The following is a 14,746-nucleotide window of genomic DNA, read 5'->3' as shown; positions in this document are numbered from 1 at the left end:
GTAAGCATTATTCAAAGCCCAAAGTGTACAAGAGTACAAGTGTACATAGAAAAATAATACATTTTGCCAATAGTGTTTTGTTTTCTTATAATTGTAAGATTTTCTCTCTGCTTTTATTTTTAAAGTGATTGCTTGAAAAAAGAATGTTAAGCACTTTTTCTTTTTGATGCTCAGAAACTTCAACTATTGATTTCTACCTTTTCTGGCAACTTGCGTTTGGAAAGATGCGCAAAACCATTCTTTGAAGACGCTCCTTCTGCTGTAAATCCGGCACTTCTCTTAATTTCATTTCTAAGAAATATCCTCTGCCAAATTTACTCTTGAGATGTTGAACTGTACCAATGCACCTATCAGTTTTAGGGGAGAGAGAGACAGACAAACAAAAAAGAATTTAATGCCAAAATCTATTATTTTAACAATAAAAATCTGAGCTGCTTCACTCAAGATGCCAAGAAGGTACCTTAATTTTCCAGACACCAAGATTGCGACTCGATCACACACAGCCTCTGCTTCTTCCATATAATGAGTTGTCAGAATAGCTGCTCTCTCCTTACTTTTTAAGGCTGCCCGGATTGCTTTCCTATAGTGAATAAGTTCAAATTGTTGCTCTTTCTGTGTGCAGTTACATATAAAGGGCATAAGATCATCTGCTGGATCTTCCGCAAGTGAGTGGGGGATGAAACAGAGAGGATGGGAAATGTACAGGCGGTGGTATACTGTGAGTAGCCACCAAATGCATTCTCTCCTCACATTCCCTCTGACATTTAGGAATCATCCAGACTTCTTGTTACGTTGCACTTTCCAGACACGGGTCTTCCCTTTAAAGGCCCATGTCTTAGCGTTTTGCTTTGTTTTTTGTCCTGGTGCTTTCCCTGGGAAAACCTACATAATCGGAGCAAATGGCAATTCACGGAAAACCCAGTTGCCCTTCAGCGGTGAAATGCAGGTTTTCCTGGGGGAAGTGCCAGGACACGCTTAGAACTTTAAACCTGTGCCTTAGAAACATGGCACAAAAGGCAATCTGGATGAGCACTTAGTCATGACAAGCAGCTGGTGCCATGGAAGTTCTGTGAAAGAAAAAGGACAACCAGTGGCAAACTTGGCCCTCCAGATGTTTTGTGACTACAATTCCCATCATCCCTGACCACTGGTCCCGTTAGCTAGGGATTATGGGAGTTGTAGTCCCAAAACATCTGGCGGGCCAGGATTGCCTATGGCTGGTCCACATGAGAGAGGAGACAGCAAAGAGGGTGGAAAGGATAAGCTAATAGTGTTCCCCAATGCCACACTCAATTTTGACCGTAAACTCTTCATGGGATGTGGTTTGTTTTAGCCCTGTTAACATCTGTCTTATATATAATGAATACACCTATAGCATTAAAAAGAAGGCAGCCAATAATATGGTGTAGATCAGGCATCCCCAAACTGCGGCCCTCCAGATGTTATGGCCTACAACTCCCATGATCCCTAGCTAACAGGACCAGTGGTCAGGGATGATGGGAATTGTAGTCCAAAACATCTGGAGGGCCGAAGTTTGGGGATGCCTGGTGCACGTATCTTCAAGATATGTATATTGTAAAGATACAAAAAGGCTGAGCCTACTGTTCAGAAGCGGAAGCAAAGCACGGTTATAATACAAGCAACGCACACATAAATGTGATATTGCTTTCCACGTAGAGGCTCCATCATATTACTCACCACATCTGCTGTATCCCTACAGGGTCCATACCAGTAGATGGCTCATCTAATAGAGTCACATTAGGGTTACCAAGCATACTAAGAGCAAAGCATAGCTGAAAGAGAAGGGAGGGAAGGGTAAACATTATACAGTGCACCATTGGCTGCATTTGAACATTAATGCCAAGCCAAAAATCCTGACTGAAATCTGGGATATGCACAAGTGATGTGCATCATCATGCAGACCATTTCCTACTACTTTGCTCCTTTCCTTCCTACCAGTGGCAGAACAAGCCAAGGTTTAGCACAACTTTCCATTATGAGCAAACCTGGAAACTACCTTCAAATTTTTGGGGGGGCTTAATGCTCCCTGGCCTGCTTTGGCGATTAACCATAGTTTCTGGGTTTGCACACAATAATAAGCAACGGTTTGTTTTGCCGCTCCTACGAAACAAGAATGTGTGGATTCACAGTGGTTATGCATATCCAGGCTTATTGACCCTGGATTTTTGGTTTAGCAATTCAACTTAGAAACAACAATCAAATACCTTTCGTTTGATTCCTACTCCAAGGTCCTTTGTTCTTTTCTGTAGATGTTCCTTGAGGTCAAGTGCATGGGAAATGCTGAAGGAAAACAAAAGTATACAGTGTTAAATATTCTAAGAATCCAGCATTAGAGAACTTTAGCATATGCTCATTAGTTCTTTTTCAAGTAAATTACTTCATATGATATTTTTGTTTTAGCTAGTATTATTTGACCTCCAGTTAACTTTAAACTATTTGTGGTGTTACCTGGATTGATCTTCCCTACAAAAATAATCAAGATGCCATAGGTAGTGTTTTTTAATAGTGTTTTAAGAGATGTGACCACAAAAAGTCTTTGTAACCTCACAATTTTGTCTGTAACTTAGACTGCTGACTACAAATTACCTTTCAAACTAGCACAGAAGATTTTGATACATAACAGAAAGCAGAATCTGAACTACAGTGTTCATCAGCCTAAAAATGAAATGATGCAAATTTATGTTCTAGGTACACCTGTATATCTACAAGAATCCATGTGGTGTTTTTTTTTTTTAAAGTTGACGCTAACAACCATTTTCAGAGAGACATTGTACCAAAGTAAGAGAGAAGAAACTTCTTTGAATGTAAACAAAGTGTTTAAAATATTCATTTACCATTTTATGAATTCTTTCATGTTACTTTCACTCATTCCTTTGATAGCACCATAGATTTCAAAATGTTCCTGCAATGTAATATCAGGCCAGAGTGGATTTGTCTGTGGACAGTATCCCATAAATCTCATGGAGCTATCCTTGTTATTTTCGCCTAAAGAATAATCTCCCATCAGCACCTGTGAATATACCAGTCCTTATTCAATATTTTTACATAAAGTTTGCAGTTAAAATGCATAAAAGTTGATTGTATGGAAAGTTAATTTTTTTAAAAAATGACTAGAAATGTTCATGAGTATTTAGTTTGGTTTTACTACATGATCATTCTTTTTATATACCAGGAGCCATCTGGGATAAGACCTTCCTATGGGTAGTCACAACATCCCATGCCTATTTCTGAATCTAAGCCATATATCGTATGAACGGAAAACCCATTGTACCCCCTCTAAAAGCATTAGCTTTAGAAGCAAAGCAAACATGAGTCTCTTCACAACTCTCAACCATGTATTTTTGTAGGTCTTGTGACCCCTCCCCCCACTTCATAGTTCTTAGATTATCTATGAAACAAAAAAGGAGTTATAGACACTGAAAATTCATATGCACAAAGATTTCCAATAATGGGCACACCACTCTTTCATAATATTATTTGGGCATCTAGCTGAGGTTTAGTTATTTATGTGCCAGCTGGAAAGAAATATCCAAAAATGAATATGGATCCTCAGTATGAAATAACATTTTTCACCTTCTGAAAAAAAAGGGACTACAGCCTGAGCTATGAAACCTGTTCTAGATGGAAGAGGGTGACACCAACTTTAGGTTGCACTTGAATACCTGGCCTGAGGTTGGTTCTACTTCTCCCACCAACATATTAATCAGTGTGCTCTTCCCAGCTCCGTTGGGGCCTAGCAGTCCCATAATTTCTCCTGAAAAAGAAAAGTCAAACACGAAAAATGTGCAGTTCTATTTAATGAGATGATGCATTTTATATTCCCGACTTTTATTTTTACAACTGCTTCAACACTAACCTTTTTTTACAGAAAAGAAGACCTGATTGGTTGCCACCTTCTTTATTTTTCTTCCGAGAAGAAAATCCGTCTTTTCATCATAATCTTTATGTAAATTGCTGACCAAAATTGCAGGTTTCTAGTGAAACAAAAGATAACAGAGCTTAATTAATAATGCACATGGAAAACTAAACCATGCTTTCTTGCTACCTCATCTTCACATGCTTACCTCTCCTCCTCCTGTGCAGCCAGGAGAAGGATTTCGTGGGCATTTACTTTCAGTTCCCATAAACCTAGCATGTCTTCTGCTAACCAGGGATTGTTAGTTAAACAAGGTGCATAACCCATGATTTGGCAGTTGTGTTTTTTGAAACAGACTATCACCATATGAGAGGTAAGGCACATCACCCCTTATACAGGTCTTACAATACAACCAGGTGCCAGTAGGTTCACAGGGTTGATACTGAAGAGCAAGATTTACCTCCTCACAGCTCTGGCTCGTTGTCATCTCCTTAACCCTCAGCCTCTCAGCCACAACATCCTCATCCTCATCCTCGTCAAACGGCACATCTGGCGATTTCCTGGCCTTCAGCTTCACAGGAGTTCTGACGTTAAGGAAATATTTTTAAAATCTGCTGATTGGGACCTCTGAACAGATAGAACTAACAGAAATAATGCCATCAGGTAGACCTTCATGAAACCATATTGATACTTCCCTGTCCAATTGTGACAGAATTGGCTAGAAAAACACCTAAAATAGACAAGTGAGATATTTTGCTAGATCAAAGAGTGATTGGGTGAATGAGATGGCAGCATTCATGCTACAATCGCTGATAATATCCCATTTATCCCTGATTCAGTTTCTTGTGTGCAACAGTAAAAAGAATGCTCTTTGATGTAAGAAGCATCACATACTCAATCAGCTAAAGAAATGGTTGGATGATGGGTGGGTGTTCAGGTTTTGTTTTCCTTCTCATTCTAAAGCATATTGAAGTGTTTGACTTGGGAGAAAGTTCATATAAACTCTCTGGTGCTGATGGCTACAATATATTTGTCTGATCCACAAACTAGGAAAGCATACACACTATTTTGTGATATTTTAGTTTGCCTAATAGTGTCAGAAAGGATGTCAAGGACACAACTCTTAAATCATGTACAGAAAAAGTTGTGGCATTGCAAGGATCCCAGGGCAAACTCTTGGACTCCAATTGCTTCACTGTCATCCCTAAACGCCTATCTGAGTAATAACTCCAGCCCTCCCTTAAGCCCTAAACATCAGCAAGTGGTCACTTCTCCATGGACCAAGAGCCTTTTAATGTGTATACTTTTGAAGTGCATGCCTTGTTGCAGTTCACTACTGACTAACTCTGCCTTGGTGTAGAAATTTCAGTTCTGTAAATAGAGGCATACCAACCTGAAAAATGGGTCATTTCTCATTGACTTTCCTCCACATTTCACCTCAAGATAGCGTAGAAGGAAGAGCCAAATGACACATTGCAAGTAGGGCTAAAAGAGAAGAAAGGAATAAGCACATTTAATAAAATGGATTTTCTCCTTTGCAAAGGACCCTAGATGCATCCCCCCCCCCTCCTGGATTGCACATTCCTCCACTCTCTTCCCACAAAACAGTGTAAGGTAAGCTTATAGGGCCAGTGTGTTGTAGTGATTAGAGTGCTGGACTAGGACCTGGGAGACCAGGGTTCAAATCCCCACTCAGCCATGAATCTCACTGGGTGGTTTTGGGCCAGTCATTCCTTGTCAGCCTATCCTACTTCACAGGGTTGTTGAGACGATCAAAGGGAGGGGAGAGTAAGTGTGTACGCCACCTTGAACTCATTGAAGAAAAAGTAGAATATAAATACAATGATAAATAAAGTATTATTATTTACTTCATCTATCACATTTCACATGAGGCATCACAAAGCAATATACAATACAATTAGACAGATGGAGCATCTTAAGACTTTCATTACATTTCCCTTTCTGCACCAATCTGTCAGTTGTCTCTACAACTATTTATTTATTTAAGCAATTAGTAGGACGCCTGAACCCAGCTTGTGCTAAACATCCTTCATTATCATTTATATGCCACAGTGGTGGGAGGGTCAGGAATAGTGCACAAAAAATGGCTGCTCTTCACAGCTAGTGTTAGAAGCAAGACTAGTTGCACCAGCATACAATTGCTTCTATATGTTTTAGCAAAATAATGCTAAAAGGACCCTTTAATCTCAGTTTAATGACCATGATTACTGCCATGTCTTCCCCATATATCAGTGGTGGAAAACCTTTGGCCCATGGATCAAACTTGACCAGCCAGGGGATCAAATATGACCCATGAGGCAGCTTTTTCCAAACCATGCTCACCTGCCCCATACCTTTTTGTAACTCATTTGAGGTTTTTTTTTTACATTCAAGTAATATATAAATTTTATGAAATAAAATAACAATAACACTCATTACATGTAAAAGTGTATCCAGACAACCCATCTCTTAAATTGTTAAAGGAAAATACAATGCCTACCGCTATTGTTGAAACCAATAGCCTTTCTGTATTTCTTTCCATATTTCGATCAAGCTTCTCTGCTACCTAACAATATAGAAAATGCGTATTTCAATATTTCCCCCCCTCATATTTCTACAGGTCATTCTGAGTTCATTTATATAATATTACCATTTAGAAAATGCTTTCAAATGGTTTTACAATGCTTTTTGAAACAATTAATTTATTTGAATTATTTCTTCCACAAACTGATTTTTGCAAGAAGCTCATCAAAAAGCATACATTTTTACAACAAACAAACTTGCTTTTCCTTGTTTCAAAGAGAGCATCAAAACACAAGAAAAACAATATATTTCATTTAAATACAACTAAAATAAAAGCGTGGACAAAATAAAAATGTGGACAACATAACTAGATCAAAAAGGTGAGAATCAACACTTGGTACAATGCTTGAATAGGCTGGTGTGGAAACTCCATCAGTGTTGGTACTGCTTGCATCTGAGAGGGGAGGGCATTCCAAAGTCAGGGGTCACTACTGAGAACATCTATCTTGAACTGCCATCAAATACCATATTTAGGCGAATCTAATGCACAATCAAATCTAAGGCGCACCTCAATATTCAAAACCTTGAAACCAAAAAAGCATTTGCTAGCGAATGTAAATATGCCATCAAATCTAATGCACACCCCAATTTTCACAGTGCAATTTGGCCAGAAAAGGGTGTGCATTACATTCAAGTAAATATGGCACCTCTCATAATCCATGGTACAGTGGTACCTTGACTTATGAAGACGATCTGTTCCGCAGCCGTCTTCGTAAGCCGAGGTTTTCGGATGTCAAAGCGTGTGGCCGACGCATGCGCGAAGCGCGATTTCACGCTTCTGCGCATGCGCTGGGCGCGTGCGGCGAAAAAACTTCCGGGGTTGTCGACTTCGGAAGTCGAAACCTTCGGATGTCGAGGTATGACTGTATTGTAAAGATCAGTCTACTGCTGAATAGCAGAGGGTATACACTAGCTGGTTTGATCGACAAACCAAACTATTGCACCCCCTGTCCACCAAAATAAGAATATAGCTTAAGTAATTCCAATACAGATGGAGGCCAACAGGGCTGGATGGATGGACACCTCGACCCAATCCACACACACACCCTGAATCCCAACAAAAAAGTGGATTTCAATCTGAATTACCCTTTTATTGGAATACCCCTAAAATCAGATTGCTATATCAAATGCTATATATGAACAATTGTTGTTTGCAAGAAATAACAACTACCTATTGCCCAACTTTCAAAATAGTTCAGTTTCCTGAGCCCAGCTATGGTTGCCCATAATTAGTCTTAAGTCATGTAGTGAGTGATGTGGAATGAAATTTTAATCAAATGCAACCCAGACTTTTGAAACTACAGACAAAATTTATCACTGTTTCAGTTCACTGCAAACTTACCTCTGTTAGAGAAATGAGACACCCAATAAGAGGATATATTGGGATGAAGATAGAAAAGCAAGTGTGAATTATAATTGCTATTGCGTATGACTGAATAAAAGCTACGTCAATAACAATAACGCAAATCAAGGCTACCTGAAAGGGAAAAGAAATAAAGATAATTACAATAAAAATTAGCACCTTTTGATTTATTTTTATCCATCTTTAAAAAATGTTGTAGCATTCATGTGCATGTGGGCAACTGAAAAACCAGCTGTATAGATTGCTTTTGTTAAGAAAGTGAAACATAATATCCAGAATAAAAGGAACAGTAAATAGTGCCTAAGAGACAAATCATTAATGCTGCAAAGTTTGGTTTCATGCTACATGCACATGCTGCACAGCAAACTATGCACTTGCAGGACTGAGCTACAACCCAAATGAAAAAAGATATATAATTATTTTGTAAATATAACAATCAATCAATTAAAATACTAAACTGCATGAACTAGGAAAGATTAATCAAGTACTGCACTTTTACTTACTGTTGAAAAAATTAATGACCAAAATTCTTTGGTGTTTTGTATTGTTTTGAAGGTGAAAGAGACAACATAATGGAACAGAATTACCGATGGTACATAGCCAATAAGGCACAAAACCTGCAGGGGGAAAATTAAATTGGAGTTAAGCATAACATGAAAACAGAACAAAATGATTAAGAACGGAATACAATCTGTCACCTTTCCTGAGGGAAGGTGACTCAAGTTATGGAGCTCAATGTAGGCATGTTTCATATACAGTGGTAACCTCGGTATAAGAACAGTCCTGTTTACGAACAATTCGGTTTACGAACTCCACAAAACCAGAAGTAGTGTCCCGGTCTGAGAACTTTACCTCGGTCTAAGAATGGAATCCGAACGGTGGAAGGGCACTGGCAGCAGGAGGCCTCATTAGGGAAAGCACGCCTCGGTTTAAGAACGGTTTCAGTTTAAGAACGGACTTCCAGAATGGATTAAGTTCGTAAACCGAGGTACCACTGTACATATATCAGAACTCCCATGCTACAGAGCTGGGTGTGCGAACTACACATGATCGTAGCCTGAATGCAGACTTCAGGAAGACTGGGGATCTATGTATGGCAGGCACACATGGGCCTCTTGTGGGTGGCAATGTCATGGGACGCAGCAGAGCAAAGCGTTAAGCGCATCTGCAAAGGGGAGAAGGTAGAGCTAATTAGGGTTCATGCTCTTAGTTTTTGTCAGGTGAAAGTTTGTGCTTTACTTAGGGCTGCCTGAAAAGAATATGGGGTTATATCCAATGTTAGTCATACTCAAGAGCAGACCCACTGAAATCAATTAACTCAACTAATGAGAATGAGTACAAATATGATTTGGTTGGTTGACACCCAAAGCAGTGGGCAGCTTACCTCCCAATAAGAGCGGTCTTCTGCACTCTCCAGATACAAACAAATGCCCACATGGCTTCAACCCTCAAACTACAAAGAACATCTCCGTTCTCAGATCCCATTGTAAATAGATCCCATTGTAAATAAAAGACCAACTTTGCGCCCCTCCCCCTCAAAAGCTCAACAACTTGAATTATGGCAACCCTAGAATACCCTGCAATGTTTTGCAAATGAAATCAGGGGTCATATTTTTAATACAAAAACAAAAAAGGAAATACAAAGACTCCCTTAATTATTGCACATTGTTGAAAGTTCCTCACTACCTGCAGTGTGCTGTATTCATTTACAGTGTTACCACCTGCTCCTATGCCAATTTAAAAGCCAAAAGGGTGGTGGTTCTTTGGGTTAAAGGTAGAGCAGAAAAACATAAATATACTATATTATTTATTGCAGGATGTTTGAAATACACTTCAGTGAGTGCAGCATGTAAAATGGCAGACAATGCCATTACACAGACAATTTCTGCTTTATGTTCACTTTGCTGCTCTGTTGATTTTAGGAATTATGTGGCTTGTGTCTTGCTGTAATGCTTTGGGAACCTCCAAGTTGAATACGATGTTATTCTGCTTTTGTAATAAATGAATTAAATAAAATGGTGCCATGGGGAAGAATCTTTACTAGGGCTGAAGAATAGCAGATTTGCCATCACATCCACAGTTCTGCCGGCTCCTGCCTACCTGAGGCAGTTAATTTTTATTCTTTGTGGATGGTGCAGCAAAGAGTCCTGGATCAGGTTCCTCCAAGGGAAACAGACTGATTTTTAATCCAGTGGCTCCATCGCTGGCCCTATTCTTCCCTTGAAAGGTTCCAGGTATTCTTGCCAGCAGTAGTTTAGTAATTCCTGCCTGCACCTTCAACAGGTGCAGTGGGGCTTTCCATAGCAACAGAGTTCCTTCCTGCCATAGGGAAATCTTTTCTGAATCCTACTGGATTTCTGTTGTTGAGGTGACGCCAATAAGGGGAGCAAGGAATGGATAAAAGTATCTGCAAGAAAACAAAACTTACCACAGCAAGAGCCTCCTCAGGGAAAAAAATAATTCCATGGTGAACTATAAACAAGATTCCGACCATCAGGAGGAGAATAATGTAATATAAAAGAATGTCAACTAGTGCTTGCCCACACCAGTAAGCAGATGGATAAAGACCTGATATCTTAAGTTGAGTATAGGCTTTGATCTGCAGAGGTACAAAAAATAAACGAAAATCCAGGTCAAATATGGGGAATGACAGGAAATCCAACAATTGTACTTTTGCTTTTGATAATATGATCTGGAATGAACTATTTAAAAAAAATAAAGTACAAAGCATTCTATGGGCTCACCCACACTTCTCGTACTTTATAGATACGGGTCTGAGTGGCTTTGCCTTTGCCTTGCCACTTTCCCCAGGAAAACCCACTCTTCAGCACTAAATCAGACCCACTCTTCAGCACTAAATCAGATCAAACGGCAACCAGATTTTCTGCAGATTGCTATTTGTTCTGATTCAGTGCTAAACTGGGGGTTTTCCTGGAGGAAAGTGGTGGACAAATGAAAGTGTGATTGAGCCCTTGACCACTAGCTTATCTGTAGGGCTGGAACATACGGTTTCCTAGAAGAAAAGCATTGGGAACATACATCAAGAGTCCTTCTAATTTAATTGAAACAAGACACCTCAAACACCCCTAACTGATAAATGAACCAAGATGGAGGAAGGACATATCCTATTAAGAAAATTAAAATGATCTACAACTAGGGAGCAGCTCAACGAAAAGTACACCAATGGCACACCAGGGAGTACTTACCTCCCAAAATTTCATGGGTGAAAATAAGGACATTCCTGTACAGGATTGGGTAGGGCTAGGGGCGGAGTCCAGCAGCTCAGCTGTGTGGTTTGGCAGACAATAGCAGGGCCAACACAATCCAGAGTCAAACGTGCCACAAGGGGAAAGCAGGAACTAATATGCATGCAAGCAGGTGGCTCCAGCTGGCAAAAGCAGGGAGGCAAGCCACAGGCTACAAGGCAAATCAAATGCATAACACACACATACACTTATATATATATATATGCACTATATTTCATTTATATCATTTAGAGGACACTAGTCCTGTTTTACAGTGGAGCACAACAGTGAGTACCTAGCCCAAGATCAGTCACTGAAGATAATATTAATCATTAACAATAGCAAGCAACAAATAAAGGTAATACCTGCAGCCTCCCACCCAGAGACATTGGAATTAAGAAGCATTATTTATTATTACTCATCCTATATGGCTGGCAGCACAACATGGAATCAATAGGCCACTGCCGGCACAGTCCTAGTTAGGAATATTGAGGCCAAATGCAATTAGATGATTTTTTTATTTAAAAAAAGGATAAATATAAGTAGCATTTAGCCAAATTATACACTCCCATTTAGACTCTCATGTCTACTCTGAAGTAAATTCCATATAACTCCATGTGGTTTACTCCCAGGTAAATGTAATGAATAAAGAGGTTGCAACTGCAGTTACTATAGCTGTGGTTTTCAGGGAGCCAGAGGTTGGGATCCAAAAAGCCATTTGTGAAAGGAGAAAAAGTTTGTTAACTTTTGTGGGAAAGTTAGCAGAAGACTTCTCAACAGTGTACAACACCACAATACATCGGGAGTTGTTTTATACTACAAGAAACATGGTGTGTAAGGAAGATACAGGCTTTTGGATCATTTCCATCTAAATAATTACTTTTATGACAGTTTCTTTGTAAGCATCTGCAGAGAATATATGAAAGTTTGGCTGGAAGTTTTTAAATTTGCATTTACTCTCTGAACTTAAGGTTTGGTCAACACAGGCATACATGGTGCAAAAACAAAACAAAAATAAGACACAGAAAAGAAAAAGAAAAGAAACATAGTTGCATCATTAAAATTAAGAGAGCAGGTATAGGTTTTTTCTGAGATTGAATAACAGGACAGTTTGGGTGGTAGTAGCAAATGTGTAGTTTGAGGAAGAAAAAGCAAAGTGACTCTTGATGATTGGTAAAATGAAAGTTCACCAGAATGATCTGTAATTTCCACCTGAGTCCTAGTGTGGCAATGAATTTGAACCAGAATACCCTACTAATCAAACCCAATAAATAAGCTCTTTAGAATGCAGCATGACAACCAGCCCAAGTTATGACAGCATAGTATCAATTAGCTGAACAATACTATTTGGTAACTATGTTGAACAGAGGAGTTTTATAAATATTGCTATTTCCTTATTCTAATTGAACACTTTTACATACAACCATATCTGCCCTGAATTGATTCACTACAATGTATGAAATCAGTTAAAATAAGTTATGATGCCAAATAGGTGGCAAGGGAATAACTATGGTGACTCCTGATTTTCCCTCTGAGGAATTTGGTCTGAGGAATCACTGTGTTGAACCAATGTACAGGACATTTCACATTGCTTTTTTTTTAAAGTATGTTTTAATACAAAGTTACCCTGTGGTTTTCTGCATTGTCCATGGAAAAATATGATGGCAACCCAGTTATCGTGACTCCTACTGTCAAAGCTTGAACAACCAGCACCATTATGAAACCTCTGTCAGTAATTTTCTGCAAAATAACAGGTTGCAATATTAGAATACAAAGGGGAAAAACCCACTGTGAAATATAATTTTAAGGGTTTTTTTGGGGGGTGTCTAACAGTGGCTTGATAAATCAGTCTGTTTTTGCTATATTTAGTTTGCAATTATGTAATCTTGCATATTTGAACTTTAATTTTTTTTGCATTTTTAATTCTTTTGAAAGACAGTACAATAAAAGTTTGAAAACTAAAACGAATAAGTAAATCTGTTTTGCAGTCTGACTAGGACTGCAAAACAGGGAATACCTGGGAGACCACAACACATGGCATTTAAGACGTGTAAAGAATCATAGAATCATAGAATCGTAGAGTTGAAAGAGACCACAAGGGCCATCCAGTCCAACCCCCTGCCGAGCAGGAAACACCATCAAAGCATTCTTGACATATGCCTGTCAAGCCTGGTTTTGGGGATCCCAAGTCATGCAATCCAATGTACACAAAGGCCAACTTGTAATGAATTGGAATGCAACTGCCTTTCTTCTAACACTTCATTTGACAAGAACTTTTTTTGGACTTTGCATTTACTCACATGGAAGAACGAACTACTCCAGACACTGATGTTTTCTGTTACATTTAAATTGTGCAGATACAGATTGCTAATGATATTCATCATAACTGGTAAAGAATGTTTCATGGTACAGTTAAAAGCAGCTGTAAATATGTAGCTCTGAAAACAACAACAAGAGCATAATCAGCTACAAATCTCTAGTGCCACCATTCCTTCCCCCTAGCACTTTATGGAACAACACCAGGGCAGTCTGGGAGAAAGGAAATAACATCAGAGCTATTAAAGAAAACTGTGAGTTACTGCTGCCACCAAGGTTGACAGTGAGGAAAAAGGAACACGACCTACTGCCCTGTTTCTACGGTAAGGCGAGTTCCCTCTTCAAATTTCAAAACCCCCCCCTATCCCACTTGGAAGAAAATTTCATTCTGCACTCCCTGCCAGCAAACAGTGTATCGCAAACTCAATGCCCACATAGAACCAATATATTTAACCTGCATTTCTTCTCACCTTGCCTGCATGAGATACATTTAATGCTCCATTGTGGGGAGCAACTGATACATAATCACTGCCATTGAATATTTCTGTGCGTACATTCTGGCTTATAAGAGAGCTGATGATGCCATCAATGTCTGATCCTAGGTTGAGTCAATAAAGAAAGGTGAAAGGTCAGTCTCACAGGCACAAAGATTCCTTGCATGCAAAGAGTTTCCCCATTCCCTGCTATGCCAAAGATACATATTATTATTGAACATTTAGAGTTAGCTTTGGTATTGCAGCAAACAAGAAGGCTCATGTTCTCCAGAAGTCCCGTATAAACATCAAAATATCCTTAGAGTTTTAGGGTGAATTCCAATTAAGTCATACTCAGACCCAACACATTGAAATAAATTAAAGTTAATGATTTCAGTGGGTCTGCTTTGTGCATGACTGAGATCAAGACCCTTGAAGCACTGACAATATGTGCATATATTATTACACACACACTGTTTATATATATTAACACACACACACACACACACACTGTGTGTGTGTGTGTGTGTGTGTGTGTGTGTGTGTGTGTATAAACTGTGCTGTCATGTAATCACTATAATTATGAAACATTGTTGCTTATTTTATTGATTTATTTTAAAATATTTATACCCTGCCTACTAACTGATGCTGCTGTAAAGCTATCAGCTTTTTGGTAAAAAATCAAACAATTTAAAGTCTGTCCCATGAAGTTGGCCAGATACAGTTCTAAAAACATATCTTTAAATTCAATTTGTGATTGAATGGGGTGGGGGGATCAAACCAGACTTGCTAGAGGGCTGATTTTTCTACCTGTCCTCAAACTAACCATTCATTACACTGATTACTGTTAAACTTAATTACACTTTTAATTTATTCCTACTGTATGTCG

The 14,746-nt window shown here is 39.0% G+C and overlaps 1 protein-coding gene across 5 annotated transcripts in view; it reads right to left on the bottom strand.

The window, feature by feature from the left end:
- The window catches only part of LOC118079651 (cholesterol transporter ABCA5), a 57,923-nt gene that overhangs the window by 4,131 nt on the left and 39,046 nt on the right, over window positions 1-14,746 (bottom strand). For all 5 annotated transcript variants that reach the window (XM_060271963.1, XM_060271964.1, XM_060271961.1 and 2 more), the window contains 16 exons: window positions 13,855-13,982; window positions 13,369-13,506; window positions 12,695-12,808; window positions 10,252-10,422; window positions 8,327-8,440; window positions 7,803-7,937; window positions 6,378-6,443; window positions 5,271-5,362; window positions 4,338-4,461; window positions 3,878-3,995; window positions 3,684-3,775; window positions 2,856-3,031; window positions 2,226-2,301; window positions 1,699-1,793; window positions 461-580; window positions 198-347 (listed from right to left, as the gene is read on the bottom strand). In XM_060271963.1, the coding sequence (XP_060127946.1) occupies window positions 198-347; window positions 461-580; window positions 1,699-1,793; window positions 2,226-2,301; window positions 2,856-3,031; window positions 3,684-3,775; window positions 3,878-3,995; window positions 4,338-4,461; window positions 5,271-5,362; window positions 6,378-6,443; window positions 7,803-7,937; window positions 8,327-8,440; window positions 10,252-10,422; window positions 12,695-12,808; window positions 13,369-13,506; window positions 13,855-13,982 (1,909 nt within the window). The remainder of the gene's footprint in view (window positions 1-197; window positions 348-460; window positions 581-1,698; window positions 1,794-2,225; window positions 2,302-2,855; window positions 3,032-3,683; window positions 3,776-3,877; window positions 3,996-4,337; window positions 4,462-5,270; window positions 5,363-6,377; window positions 6,444-7,802; window positions 7,938-8,326; window positions 8,441-10,251; window positions 10,423-12,694; window positions 12,809-13,368; window positions 13,507-13,854; window positions 13,983-14,746) is intronic.

This window comes from Zootoca vivipara, chromosome 2, assembly GCF_963506605.1.
Source record: "Zootoca vivipara chromosome 2, rZooViv1.1, whole genome shotgun sequence".
Taxonomy (NCBI): Eukaryota; Metazoa; Chordata; class Lepidosauria; order Squamata; family Lacertidae; genus Zootoca; species Zootoca vivipara.
This window is presented reverse-complemented; position numbering and strand designations above follow the sequence as displayed.